The sequence below is a fragment of the Patagioenas fasciata genome, chromosome 36 (assembly GCF_037038585.1).
Source record: "Patagioenas fasciata isolate bPatFas1 chromosome 36, bPatFas1.hap1, whole genome shotgun sequence".
Classification (NCBI taxonomy): domain Eukaryota; kingdom Metazoa; phylum Chordata; class Aves; order Columbiformes; family Columbidae; genus Patagioenas; species Patagioenas fasciata.
Window position 1 is genome coordinate 3443044 of NC_092555.1, and position 14662 is coordinate 3457705.

The 14662-nt window shown below is 61.4% G+C and overlaps 1 protein-coding gene across 1 annotated transcript; it reads right to left on the minus strand.

Annotated features, from left to right (window-relative positions):
• Positions 1-215: 215 nt before the first annotated feature.
• Positions 216-10634, minus strand: LOC136116025 (protein FAM3A-like). The gene is made up of 9 exons (XM_071801292.1): positions 10486-10634; positions 8512-8622; positions 7343-7363; positions 5782-5911; positions 5631-5689; positions 4993-5043; positions 4771-4855; positions 481-607; positions 216-407 (listed from the first exon to the last, which is right to left on the minus strand). Exons 1-9 carry the CDS (start codon positions 10496-10498, stop codon positions 315-317), a joined length of 690 nt encoding a protein of 229 aa, XP_071657393.1. The 5' UTR covers positions 10499-10634; the 3' UTR covers positions 216-314.
• Between the last annotated feature and the right edge of the window lie 4028 nt (positions 10635-14662).

Genomic DNA, 14662 nt, shown 5'->3' on the forward strand with positions numbered 1-14662 from the left:
AGTATCAACCCCTTCAACACTTACGGGTCCGCCCCCCACTTATGGGTCCACCCCACACTTACGGGACCACCCCCCATCACTTATGGGGCCACCCCATCAGTTTAGGTACCAACCCCCCATCACTTATAGGTCCGCCCCACACCTCACTTATAGGGCAGCCCCACACTTATGGGTCCGCCCCCCACTTCCACCCCCCCCCAAAACCACCACCATCCTCCTTCTCCACCCTTTTATTCGTTTTCAACGTGTTCCGAACCGCACCGACCGCGCTATGGGGCTGCCCCCCAAGTGTGGGGCTGCCCCCCAAGTGTGGGTCAGCCGGGGGGGCGCCGGGGGACGCAGCCGTCCATGGCGAGCGCCTCGGGCCACCCCTCGTATTTATTGGAGCTGCGGCTGTTCCGGACGTGCTATGGGGCAGGGGGATGAATCAATGGGGGGTCCTGCCCCATAAGTGTGGGGCAGCCCCCCAAGCGGCCGTACCTGCTCGAAGGGGCTCTTGTCCTGCACCCCCTTGGCCCCCACGAACACCCAACTGTCCCTGAACCCCAAATCGGGGGCGGCCGCGCTCCCCAGGTCCGAAAACAGGCGCCGCGTCTCCTCCGTCAGCCTGGGGGGCAGAGGGGTGGGGCTGACCCATAGATCGGGGGGTGACCCATAGATCGGGGGGTGACCCATAGATTGGGGGCTGAGCCAGAGATCGGGGGGTGACCCATGGATTGGGGTCTGACCCATAGATCGGGGGGTGACCCATAGATAGGGGTCTGACCCATAGATCGGGGTCTGAGCCAGAGATCGGGGTCTGACCCATAGATAAGGGGCTGAGCCATAGATTGGGGTCTGACCCATAGATCGGGGGGTGACCCATAGATCGGGGGGTGACCCACAGATCGGGGGCTGAGCCAGAGATTGGGGGGTGACCCATAGATCAGGGTCTGACCCATAAATCAGGGGATGAGCCAGAGATCGGGGTCTGACCCACAGATTGGGGTTTGAGCCATAGATTGGGGTCTGACCCATAGATCGGGGTCTGAGCCATAGATCGGGGGCTGAGCCAGAGATTGGGGTCTGACCCATAGATCGGGGGGTGACCCATAGATCGGGGGGTGACCCATAGATTGGGGTCTGACCCACAGATCGGGGGGTGACCCATAGATAGGGGGCTGAGCCATAGATTGGGGTCTGAGCCAGAGATTGGGGGGTGACCCATAGATCAGGGGGTGACCCATGGATTGGGGTCTGACCCATAGATCGGGGGGTGACCCATAGATCAGGGGGTGACCCATGGATTGGGGTCTGACCCATAGATCGGGGGGTGACCCATAGATCGGGGGCTGAGCCATAGATTGGGGGGTGACCCATAGATCAGGGGGTGAACCACAGATCGGGGGGTGACCCATAGATCGGGGGGTGACCCACAGATCGGGGGCTGAGCCATAGATTTGGGGGTGACCCATAGATCAGGGTCTGACCCATAGATCGGGGGGTGAGCCATAGATCGGGGGGCGACCCATAGATAGGGGGCTGAGCCATAGATTGGGGTCTGACCCATAGATCGGGGGGTGACCCATAGATCGGGGGCTGAGCCATAGATTGGGGGATGAGCCATAGATTGGGGGGTGACCCATAGATTGGGGTCTGACCCATAGATCAGGGGGTGACCCATAGATCGGGGTCTGACCCATAGATTGGGGGCTGAGCCATAGATTGGGGGGTGACCCATAGATTGGGGTCTGACCCATAGATCAGGGGGTGACCCATAGATCGGGGTCTGACCCATGGATTGGGGTCTGAGCCAGAGATCGGGGGGTGACCCATAGATTGGGGGCTGAGCCATAGATCGGGGGGTGACCCAGAGATTGGGGGCTGAGCCAGAGATCGGGGTTTGAGCCAGAGATCGGGGGGTGACCCATAGATCGGGGTCTGACCCATAGATCGGGGGGTGACCCACAGATCGGGGTCTGACCCATAGATCAGGGTCTGAGCCATAGATTGGGGTCTGACCCATAGATCGGGGGGTGACCCAGAGATTGGGGGGTGACCCATGGATTGGGGTCTGACCCAGAGATCGGGGGGTGACCCACAGATCGGGGGTGACCCACAGATCGGGGGCTGACCCATAGATCGGGGGCTGACCCACAGACACCCAATCCCCATCCACAAATCCCAGCCCTGACCTACAAGTCCCTGCCCCATAGATGCCAACTCTGACCCATAGACCCCAACTCTGACCCATAGACCCCAACTCTACCCCATAGATCCCATGTCAGCCCCATAGATACCAACTCTGACCCATAGATCCCAGCCCTGACCCATAGATTCCAGCCCCATAGATCCCAAGTCAGCCCCATAGATTCCAGGCCTGCCCCATAGAACTCAGCACTACCCCCTATATCCAGTTCTGCCCCATAGATCCCAGCCCTGCCCCATAGATCCCTGCCCCATAGACCCCCCATTCAACCCCATTCAAACCCCCATTCAACCCCATTCAAAACGCCCCAAAACCCCCAAATTCACCCCAAAAAACGCCCCCAAAACCCCCAAAAACGCCCCAAAAACCCCAACCCCCCCCAAACCGAACCCCCCCGAATCCCCTAAAACGCCCAAAACGCCCCAAACCCGCCCAAAAAGCCCCAAAAACGCCCAAATTCACCCCAAAATGCCCCATTCAACCCCATTCAAACCCCCATTCAACCCCATTCAAAACGCCCCCAAACCCCCCAAATTCACCCCAAAAAACGCCCCCAAAACGCCCAAAAACGCCCCAAAAACCCCAACCCCCCCCAAACCGAACCCCCCCGAATCCCCTAAAACGCCCAAAACGCCCCAAACCCCCCCAAAAAGCCCCAAAAACGCCCAAATTCACCCCAAAACGCCCCATTCAACCCCATTCAAACCCCCATTCAACCCCATTCAAAACGCCCCAAAACCCCTCAAATTCACCCCAAAAAACGCCCCAAAAACGCCCAAAAATGCCCCAAAAACCCCAACCCCCCCCAAACCGAACCCCCCCGAATCCCCTAAAACGCCCAAAACGCCCCAAACCCCCCCAAAAAGCCCCAAAAACGCCCAAATTCACCCCAAAACGCCCCATTCAGCCCCATTCAAACCCTCATTGAAACCCCATTCAAAACGCCCCAAAACCCCCCAAATTCACCCCAAAAAACGCCCCCAAAACCCCCAAAAACGCCCCAAAAACCCCAACCTCCCCCAAACCGAACCCCCCGAATCCCCTAAAACGCCCAAAACGCCCCAAACCCCCCCAAAAAGCCCCCAAAACGCCCAAATTCACCCCAAAACGCCCCATTCAACCCCATTCAAACCCCCATTCAACCCCATTCAAAACGCCCCAAAACCCCCAAATTCACCCCAAAAAACGCCCCCAAAACGCCCAAAAACGCCCAAAAAACCCCAACCCCCCCCAAACCGAACCCCCCCGAATCCCCTAAAACGCCCAAAACGCCCCAAACCCCCCCAAAAAGCCCCAAAAACGCCCAAATTCCCCCCAAAACGCCCCATTCAACCCCATTCAAACCCCCATTCAACCCCATTCAAAACGCCCCAAAACCCCCAAATTCACCCCAAAAAACGCCCCCAAAACCCCCAAAAACGCCCCAAAAACCCCAACCCCCCCCAAACCGAACCCCCCCGAATCCCCTAAAACGCCCAAAACGCCCCAAACCCGCCCAAAAAGCCCCAAAAACGCCCAAATTCACCCCAAAATGCCCCATTCAACCCCATTCAAACCCCCATTCAACCCCATTCAAAACGCCCCCAAACCCCCCAAATTCACCCCAAAAAACGCCCCCAAAACGCCCAAAAACGCCCCAAAAACCCCAACCCCCCCCAAACCGAACCCCCCCGAATCCCCTAAAACGCCCAAAACGCCCCAAACCCCCCCAAAAAGCCCCAAAAACGCCCAAATTCACCCCAAAACGCCCCATTCAACCCCATTCAAACCCCCATTCAACCCCATTCAAAACGCCCCAAAACCCCTCAAATTCACCCCAAAAAACGCCCCAAAAACGCCCAAAAATGCCCCAAAAACCCCAACCCCCCCCAAACCGAACCCCCCCGAATCCCCTAAAACGCCCAAAACGCCCCAAACCCCCCCAAAATGCCCCAAAAACGCCCAAATTCACCCCAAAACGCCCCATTCAACCCCATTCAAACCCCCATTCAACCCCATTCAAAACGCCCCCAAACCCCCCAAATTCACCCCAAAAAACGCCCCCAAAACGCCCAAAAACGCCCCAAAAACCCCAACCCCCCCCAAACCGAACCCCCCCGAATCCCCTAAAACGCCCAAAACGCCCCAAACCCCCCAAAAAGCCCCAAAAACGCCCAAATTCACCCCAAAACGCCCCATTCAACCCCATTCAAACCCATTCAAAACGCCCCAAAACCCCCCAAATTCACCCCAAAAAACGCCCCCAAAACGCCCAAAAACGCCCCAAAAACCCCAACCCCCCCCAAACCGAACCCCCCCGAATCCCCTAAAACGCCCAAAACGCCCCAAACCCCCCCAAAAAGCCCCAAAAACGCCCAAATTCACCCCAAAACGCCCCATTCAACCCCATTCAAACCCCCATTCAACCCCATTCAAAACGCCCCCAAAACCCCCCAAATTCACCCTAAAAAACGGCCCCAAAACCCCCAAAAACACCCAAAAAACCCCAACCCCCCCCAAACCAAACCCCCCCGAATCCCCTAAAACGCCCAAAACGCCCCAAACCCGCCCAAAAAGCCCCAAAAAGCGGCGTTTTCGGTCACTTGGTGGCGGGGTCGTCGAACGAAGCCACGAGCACCAGGGTCCCCTCGTGCAGCGGCCGCAGGAAGCGCAGCAGCTCCTCCGCCTCTTAATTAGTTAATTAGCGCTAATTAACGCCCGCGAGGGTCAATTTGGACCCCAAAATCGAGTTTTTCGACCCAAAATTGGGGTTTTCGGAGCCGTTTTTGGCCAAAAACGGGGTTTTTGGGCCCAAAATCGCTCACCTCCCGCCCACATGTCGAAGGCCTGGGCCGCAATCAACTCCCCTGTAACGCCTGTAATTAATTAATTAGGGGTTAATTAGCTAATTAGGGGGGGTTGGGGTCTTAATTAAGGGGTTGGGGGGGTGATTAATTAGTTTGGGGGGGATTAATTAATTTGGGGGGGTTAATTAATTGATCTTGGGCTTCATTGGTTTGGGGGTTGATGAATTGATTGGGGGTTCATTAATTAATTGGGGGTTAATTGATTAATTAAGGGTTCATTAAGTAATTGGGGGTTCGTTAAATGATTCGGGGGGATTAATTACCAATTACCCCTAATTAACCCCTTAATTAACCCATTAATTAGCCCCTTAATTAACCTCTTAATTAACCCCCTAATTACCCCTAATTAACCCCACCCCACCACCCCCTTAATTACCCCATCCCCACCACTAATGACCCCTTAATTACCCAACCAATTACCCCTAATTAACCCCTTATTTAACCCCTTAATTACCCCTAATTAACCCCACCCACCCTTTAATTACCCCATCCCCATCACTAATTACCCCCAATTACCCCATTAATGACCCCACCCCCCTAATTACCCCCCAACCACCCTCTAATTACCCCTAATTAGCCTAATTAGCGCTAATTACCGTTAACGAGCGCGATGTTGAGCCCCCGCCCCACGTTGTTGAGGGCGCTGCTCATCAGCCTGTTCATTAAAGCCTTAATTAGCGCCTAATTAGCACTAATGAGGGGTAATCGGGGTTAATGGGGGTGAAAGGGGGCGGGGCCATGACGCACATCCGGCCCTCGAGGCAGATCCGGGGGCCGATGACGTTGGCGGCGCCGCTGACCAATCGGAACGCGAGGCTGGAGGGCGGGCAGGGGCGGGGCAGCCCGCACCGGAAACGAGGCCGGAAGGGGCGGGGCCCTGCGGGGAAGGCGCCCGTGGAGGCCCCGGGCCACGCCCACCGAGCAGTAACCACGCCCACAAAGCCATGGGAGGGCGGGAAATGCCCCCCCCACCCAATAAACCCCGCCCACCAATAAACCCCGCCCACCAACACCAAATCCCGTCCATCAACAACGAACCCCGCCCACCGACCTCAGACCACGCCCCTTCCGGGCCCCGCCCACCGGGAAACCCCGCCCAGCAACCCCAAACTCCACCCACCAACTCAAAGCCCCGCCCACCGACCCCAACCCCACCCACCAACCCGAGACCCCGCCCACCAACCCCTGCCCATTAACAAACCCCGCCCACCCACCCCTGACCCCACCCACCCCTGACCCCACCCACCAGTCCCAGACCCCGCCCACCAACCCCTGCCCATTAACAAACCCTGCCCACCACTTTAAATCCCGCCCGCCAGCTCAAAGCCCCGCCCACCGACCCCAAACCCCACCCACCGACCCCAAACCCCTCCCACCGACTCCAAACCCCACCCACCAGCCCCAAACCCCTCCCACCGACCCCAAACCCCTCCCACCGACCCCAAACCCCGCCCAACAACCCCAAGCCCCTCCCACCAACCCCAAACCCCTCCCACCAGCCCCAACCCCCGCCCACCCACCCCAAACCCCGCCCACCCACCCCAAACCCCGCCCACCAACCCCAAACCCCGCCCACCATCCCCACACCCCGCCCACCATCCCCACACCCCGCCCACCAACCCCACACCCCGCCCACCAACCCCACACCCCGCCCACCGACCCCAAACCCCGCCCACCATCCCCACACCCCGCCCACCGACCCCAAACCCCTCCCACCGTCCCCAAACCCCTCCCACCGACCCCAAACCCCGCCCACCGTCCCCAAACCCCGCCCACCGTCCCCAAACCCCGCCCACCGACCCCAAACCCCTCCCACCGTCCCCAAACCCCTCCCACTGACCCCAAACCCCGCCCACCGTCCCCAAACCCCTCCCACCGTCCCCAAACCCCTCCCACCGACCCCAAACCCCTCCCACCGTCCCCAAACCCCTCCCACTGACCCCAAACCCCGCCCACCGTCCCCAAACCCCTCCCACCGTCCCCAAACCCCGCCCACCAACCCCAAACCCCGCCCACCACCCCAAACCCCTCCCACCGACACCAAACCCCGCCCACCGACCCCAAACCCCTCCCACCAACCCCACACCCCGCCCACCATCCCCAAACCCCGCCCATCAACCCAATCCCCTCCCACCAGCCCCAAACCCCGCCCACCAACCCCAAACCCCGCCCATCAACCCAATCCCCTCCCACCAGCCCCAAACCCCGCCCACCAACCCCAAACCCCGCCCCTCAAGCCAAACCCCGCCCACCAGCCCCAAACCCCGCCCCCTGGTGGCCCCGCCCACCCCCGGCCCCGCCCCCTCACCTGTGGAGGGCGGCTCAGCACCTGGGGGGAGGGGACAGTGAGACCACGCCCAGCAAGGGGGCGGGGTTTGGGGGGTAATTTGGGGGGGGTGGGGCCGTTTGGGGGGGTTTAGGGGTTGAATTTTGGGGGAGTTTGGGGGGATTTTGGGGGTGTTTGGGGGGATTTTTTGGGGTGTTAGGGGGGTGATATTTGGGGTGATTTGGGGTGAATTCAGGGGTGTAATTTCGGGTGATTTTGGGGTATTTTGGGGTACTTTGGGGGGTATTTTTGGGATTTTTTTGGGGTATTTTGGGGGTGATCTCCGGGGTATTTTTTGGGGTGGTTCAGGGTGGTTTGGGGGTGATTTTGGGGGTGATTTTAGGGGGTTAATTTAGGGTGATTTTGGGGTGGTTTTGGGTGTTTTCTGGGTGCTTTGGGGGTGTTTTTTGGGGTGACTTTTGGGTGATTTGGGGTGATTTTTGGGGTGTTTTAGGGGAATCTTGGGGTGGTTTTGGGGTATTTTGGGGTGATTTTGGGGGTGATCTTTGGATGACTTGGGGTGATTTTGGGGTGATTTTTGGGGTAATTTTTGGGGTGATTTGGGGTAATTTTGGGGGTGATTTGGGATAATTTTGGCTGTATTTGGGATAATTTTGGCTGTATTTGGGGTGTTTTTTGGTGATTTTGGGGTGGTTTTGGGTGATTTTTGGGTAATTTGAGGTGTTTTTTGGGGCATTTGGGGGTGATTTGGGGTGGATTTTGGGGAGATTTTGGGTGTTTTGGGGTGTTTTTGGGTGATTTGGGGTGGTTTTGGGGTGTTTTTGGCTGTTTTTGGGGTGTTTTTGGGTGTTTTTGGGTGTTTTTGGCTGTTTTGGGGGTGTTTTTGGGGTGTTTTTGGCTGTTTTTGGGCTGTTTTGGGGGTGATTTTGGGTGTTTTGGGGGTGTTTTTGCGGTGTTTTTTGGGGTGTTTTTGGCTGGTTTTGGGGTGGTTTTGGGTGTTTTTGGGGTGTTTTGGGGTGATTTTGGGGGGTGTTTTTGGGTGATTTTGGCTGTTTTTGGGGTGTTTTTGGCTGTTTTGGGGGTTTTTTTGGCTGTTTTTGGGTGATTTTGGCTGTTTTTGGGGTGTTTTTGGCTGTTTTTGGGTGATTTTGGCTGTTTTTGGGGTGTTTTTGGGTGTTCTGGGTACTCACGCCCCAGCAGCCTGTCCAGCGGCTTTGTCCGTGTGTCCGTCCCCGTCAGCAGCGCCAGCAGCACCCAGGGCAGCGCGGCCGCCGCCGCCACCAGCAGCACCCGCAGGGGGGCTGCCCCATAGAGACCCATAGGGACCCATAGAGTGACCCATAGCGACCCATAGAGACCCATGGAGTGACCCATAGCGACCCATAGAGTGACCCATAGGGACCCATAGAGACCCATGGAGTGACCCATAGGGACCCATAGGGACCCATGGGCTGACCCACCAGCAGCATCCGCAGGGGGGCTGCCCCATAGAGACCCATAGGGACCCATGGAGTGACCCATAGCGACCCATAGAGACCCATGGAGTGACCCATAGGGACCCATAGAGTGACCCATAGGGACCCATGGGCTGACCCACCAGCAGCACCCGCAGGGGGGCTGCCCCATAGGGACCCATAGAGTGACCCATAGCGACCCATAGAGACCCATGGAGTGACCCATAGGGACCCATAGAGTGACCCATAGGGACCCATGGGCTGACCCACCAGCAGCACCCGCAGGGGGGCTGCCCCATAGAGACCCATAGGGACCCATAGAGTGACCCATAGGGACCCATGGAGTGACCCATAGGGACCCATAGAGTGACCCATAGGGACCCATGGGCTGACCCACCAGCAGCACCCGCAGGGGGGCTGCCCCATAGAGACCCATAGGGACCCATAGAGTGACCCATAGCGACCCATAGAGACCCATGGAGGGACCCATGGGCTGACCCACCAGCAGCACCCGCAGTGGGGCTGCCCCATAGAGACCCATGGAGCGACCCATAGGGACCCATAGAGACCCATGGAGCGACCCATAGGGACCCATAGAGACCCATGGAGTGACCCATAGGGACCCATGGGCTGACCCACCAGCAGCACCCGCAGTGGGGCTGCCCCATAGAGACCCATAGGGACCCATAGAGTGACCCATAGCGACCCATAGAGACCCATGGAGCGACCCATAGGGACCCAAAGAGACCCATGGAGTGACCCATAGGGACCCATAGAGACCCATGGAGTGACCCATAGGGACCCATGGACTGACCCACCAGCAGCACCCGCAGTGGGGCTGCCCCATAGAGACCCATAGGGACCCATAGAGTGACCCATAGCGACCCATAGAGACCCATGGAGCGACCCATAGGGACCCAAAGAGACCCATAGGGACCCATAGAGACCCATGGAGTGACCCATAGAGACCCATAGAGACCCATGGAGTGACCCATAGGGACCCATGGGCTGACCCACCAGCAGCACCCGCAGGGGGGCTGCCCCATAGAGACCCATGGAGTGACCCATAGGGACCCATAGAGTGACCCATAGGGACCCACGGAGTGACCCATAGGGACCCATAGGGACCCATGGAGTGACCCATAGGGACCCATAGAGACCCATAGGGACCCATAGGGACCCATGGACTGACCCACCAGCAGCACCCGCAGTGGGGCTGCCCCACAGCGACCCATAGAGTGACCCATAGGGACCCATAGGGACCCATAGGGACCCATGGAGTGACCCATAGAGTGAGTGACCCATAGAGTGAGTGACCCATAGGGACCCATGCACTGACCCACCAGCAGCACCCGCAGTGGGGCTGCCCCATAGCGACCCACAGCGACCCATAGAGCCCCATAGGGACCCCTAGAGACCCCATATGGACCCACAGAGCCCCATGGGGACCCATAGAGTGACCCATAGGGACCCATAGGCTGACCCACACAGACCCATAGAGCCCCACAGAGCCCCATAGCGACCCATAGAGCCCCATAGAACCCCACACGGACCCATAGAGCCCCATAGGGACCCATAGAGTGACCCATAGAGCCCCATAGGGATCCATAGGGACCCATAGAGACCCATAGGGACCCATAGGGACCCCAAGCCCCCCATCCCCCCCCGCCATCCACCCAGCCCCGCCCCCCCCCCCCCAGCCCCCCTTACCCGCCAGGCGCATCGGGGGCGGCTCCGTGGGGCTGGAGCGGGCGCGGGGGGCTCGGAGCCCCACAGGGACCCCCCGGGCCCCCCAGTTCGACCCCAAATGCCCCAAAATCCCCCAACTTGGCCCCAAAAATCCCCCCGAGCGGCTCCGCGGGCCGCGCCTCCCCGCCACTTCCGGTCGCCCGCCCCGCCACTTCCGGTCCCCCGCCCCGCCACTTCCGGTCCCCCCCCGCCGGCCAATCAGAGAGCGGGGGCGGAGCCGCCTGTCAATCATCGGGGTGGGGGCGTGGCCAGGGACACAAAGTGACCCCCAGTGACCCCCCCAGTTCATCCCAGTTCATCCCAGTGACCCCAAAGTGACCCCCAGTGACCCCCAGGGACCCTCCCAGTTCATCCCAGTGACCCCCCCAGTTCCCTGCCAGTTCCCCCCAGTGCTCCCAGTCCCTTCCAGTTCCCCCCAGTCCCCCCAGTTCAATCCCAGTTCCCCCCACTTCATCCCAGTGACCCCCCCAGTCCCCCCAGTCCCCCCAGTTCAATCCCAGTCCCCCCAGTTCAATCCCAGTCCCCCCAGTTCCCCATGAACCAGCGCATCCTTTCTCCACTAAAATCCCTTTTACTGGATCGGGGGGGCGCGGCCAACCCCGGGGGGCGTGGCCAGACCCGGGGGGGCGTGGCCAAACCCGGGTGGGGGCGTTGGGAGCCCCCTGGAGGGGGCGTGTCCGCCGCTCTAAGGGGCGTGACCCGCGCCGCAGGGGGCGGGGCCGGGCTCGGCGGAGCTGGGGGCGTGGTCGGGGGCGGGGCCGGGGGCGGAGGGGGCGGGGCCTCCCAGCAGCACGCGCGCCCCCAGCCGCTCCACGTCATCCAGGCTGAGCGCGCGCAGCCCCAGCGCGTAGTCCTGGGGGGGGGGAGGGGGGGGGGACGTTGGGGACCCCGAAATGGGCCCGAAACGGCCCGAAATGGGCGAGAAATGCGCCGGGAACCCCCCAAATAGCCCGGGAACGACCCGAAATGCTCCAAAAATGCCCCAAAATAGCCCAAAATCCACCCGAAATAGCCCAAAATCCACCCGAAATGCAGCAAAAGACCCCGAAATAGCCCCAAAATCCACCCCAAATGCACCAAAAATGCCCCGAAATAGCCCAAAATGCACCCAAAATGCATTGAATGACCCCAAAATAGCCCCAAAATCCACCCCAAATGCACCAAAAATGCCCCAAAATAGCCCCAAGATCCACCCGAAATAGCCCAAAATCCACCCGAAATGCAGCAAAAGACCCCAAAATAGCCCCAAAATCCACCCCAAATGCACCAAAATAGCCCCAAAATAGCCCAAAATCCACCCAAAATGCATTGAATGACCCCAAAATAGCCCCAAAATCCACCAAAAGACCCCAAAATAGCCCCAAAATCCACCCCAAATGCACCAAAATAGCCCCAAAATAGCCCCAAGATCCACCCAAAGTAGCCCAAAATCCACCCGAAATGCAGCAAAAGACCCCGAAATAGCCCCAAAATCCACCCCAAATGCACCAAAATAGCCCCAAAATAGCCCAAAATCCACCCAAAATAGCCCCAAATCCACTCGAAATGCACCAAAAATGCCCCAAAATAGCCCAAAATCCGCCAAAATAGCCCCAAATCCCATCCCCCCAGTGCCCCCATCCCCCCCACCACACCCCCCCATTCCCATCCCCCTCCTCACCCCCATCCCCCCAGTGCCCCCCACCCCCCCCATTCCCATCCCCCCAGTGCCCCCCTCCCCCCAATTCCCCCCCATTCCCATCCCCCCTCACCCCCCATCCCCCCCATGACCCCCCAGGGACCCCACCCCCCCAACCCCCCTCGCCCCCCATCCCCCCAGTGCCCCCCATCCCCCCCCATTCCCCCCATTCCCATCCCCCCCTCACCCCCCATCACCCCCATTCCCATCCCCCCCATCCCCCAACAGCTCCCATCCCCCCCCACCCCCATCCCCCCTCACCCCCCATTCCCATCCCCCCCATCCCCCCATCCCCCCTCTTCCCCCCCAGTGCCCCCATCCCCCCCTCCCCCCATCCCCCTCCTTCCCCCATCCCCCCTCACCCCCCATTCCCATCCCCCCCATCCCCCATCCCCCCTCTTCCCCCCACAGTGCCCCCCATCCCCCCCCATCCCCCATCCCCCATCCCCCCCATTCCCATCCCCCCCATCCCCCCCTTTCCCCCATCCCCCCTCACCCCCCATTCCCATCCCCCCATTCCCATCCCCCCCATCCCCCCCAGTGACCCCACCCCCCCGTGACCCCGTGACCCCGTGACCCCGTGACCCCGCCCCTCCCCCTCACCCTGCAGAGCTGCCCCATCAGCGCCTGCGCCTCCTGGGCCCCCAGGTGGCGCCCGAGGACCCTCCCCAGGGCCCCCCCGAAGCCCGGGGGGGCGGGGTCCCCGAGCGGGGGGGCGGGGTCCCCGAGGGGGGGGGCGGGGTCCCCGAGGGGGGGGGGCGGGGTCCCCGAGGGGGGGGGGCGGGGGGGGCGGGGTCCCCCGGGGGGGGTTTCAGCACCAAATTGATGCGGGAGGAGGGGCCGATGCTGTAATCGCTCAGACGGCGCTCGTCTGGGGGAGGGGCGGGGGGCGGGGCAGGGGGGGAGGGGCATGGGGGGAGGGGCATGGGGGGGCGGGGGGGCGGGGCATGGGGGGTGGGGCATGGGGGGGATGGGGGGGAGGGGCATGGGGGGGATGGGGGGTGGGGCATGGGGGGGATGGGGGGGAGGGGCATGGGGGGGATGGGGGGAGGGGCATGGGGGGACATAGGGGGAGGGGACATTGGGGGGAGGGGGGTATGGGGGGAGGGGCATGGGGGGAGGGGCATGGGGGGATATGGGGGGATGGGGGGAGGGGATAATGGAGGGGAGGGGCATGAGGGGGACATGGGGGGGAGGGGCATGGGGGGACATGGGGGACATGGGGGGAGGGGCATGGGGGGAGGGGCATGGGGGACATGGGGGGAGGGGTATGGGGGAATATGGGGGGATGAGGGGAGGGGGCATGGGGGGAGGGGCATGGGGGGGAGGGGGCATGGGGGAGGGGCATGGGGGACATGGGGGAGGGGCATGGGGGAATATGGGGGGATGAGGGGAGGGGACATGGGGGGAGGGGCATGGGGGAGGGGCATGGGGGGGAGGGGGCATGGGGGGAGGGGCATGGGGGAATATGGGGGAGATGGGGGAGGGGACATGGGGGGAGGGGCATGGGGGGAGGGGCATGGGGGGGACATGGGGGGGAGGGGCATGGGGGTGAGGGGCATGGGGGAATACGGGGGGATGGGGGGAGGGGATAATGGCGGGGAGGGGCATGGGGGGGAGGGGCATGGGGGGACATGGGGGGAGGGGACATGGGGGGGAGGGGCATGGGGGGGAGGGGCATGGGGGGAGGGGCATGGGGGACATGGGGGGAGGGGCATGGGGGGACATGGGGGGTTGGGGGAGGGGATATGGGGGGAATATGGGGGGATATGGGGGGAGGGGATATGGGGGGTGGGGGAGGGGATTTGGAGGGGATATGGGGGGATGGGGGGGACATGGGGTGGTGGGGGAGGGGACATGGGGGGATATGGGGGGGGTTGGGGGAGGGGACATGGGGGGAATATGGGAGGATGGGGGGTGGGGGAGGGGACATGAAGGGTGGGGGAGGGGATATGGGGGGATATGGGGGGGATGGGAGGATATGGGGGGGGATATGGGGGGTGGGGGAGGGGATTTGGAGGGGATATGGGGGGATGGGCAGGGCATGGAGGTGGGGGAGGGGACATGGGGGGATATGGGGGGTGGGGGGGAGGGGACCCCCCAAAAACCCCGAGAGACACAAAACGTCAAAGAACGGGAAACTTCGCCCCAATTTCATGCAAACCCAAAACCGCCCCCAAATTCCAGCAATACCCCCCAAACCCGCCCCCAAATCCCCCAAATTTCATGCAAATCCCCCAAATCCCCCAAATTCCCCCCAAATCCACTCCAATTTCACCCAAATTTCCCCCAACCCCCCCAAACCCCCCCAACCCCTCCCCCCATCCCCCACCCCCCCAACCCCTTAGACCCCCAACCCCCCCACCCCCCATCCCCCCCAAATCCCCCAACCACTCCTCCCCATCCCCCACCCCCCACCCCCCATCTCCCCCCAACCCCCCACTCCCACTTCGACCCCCA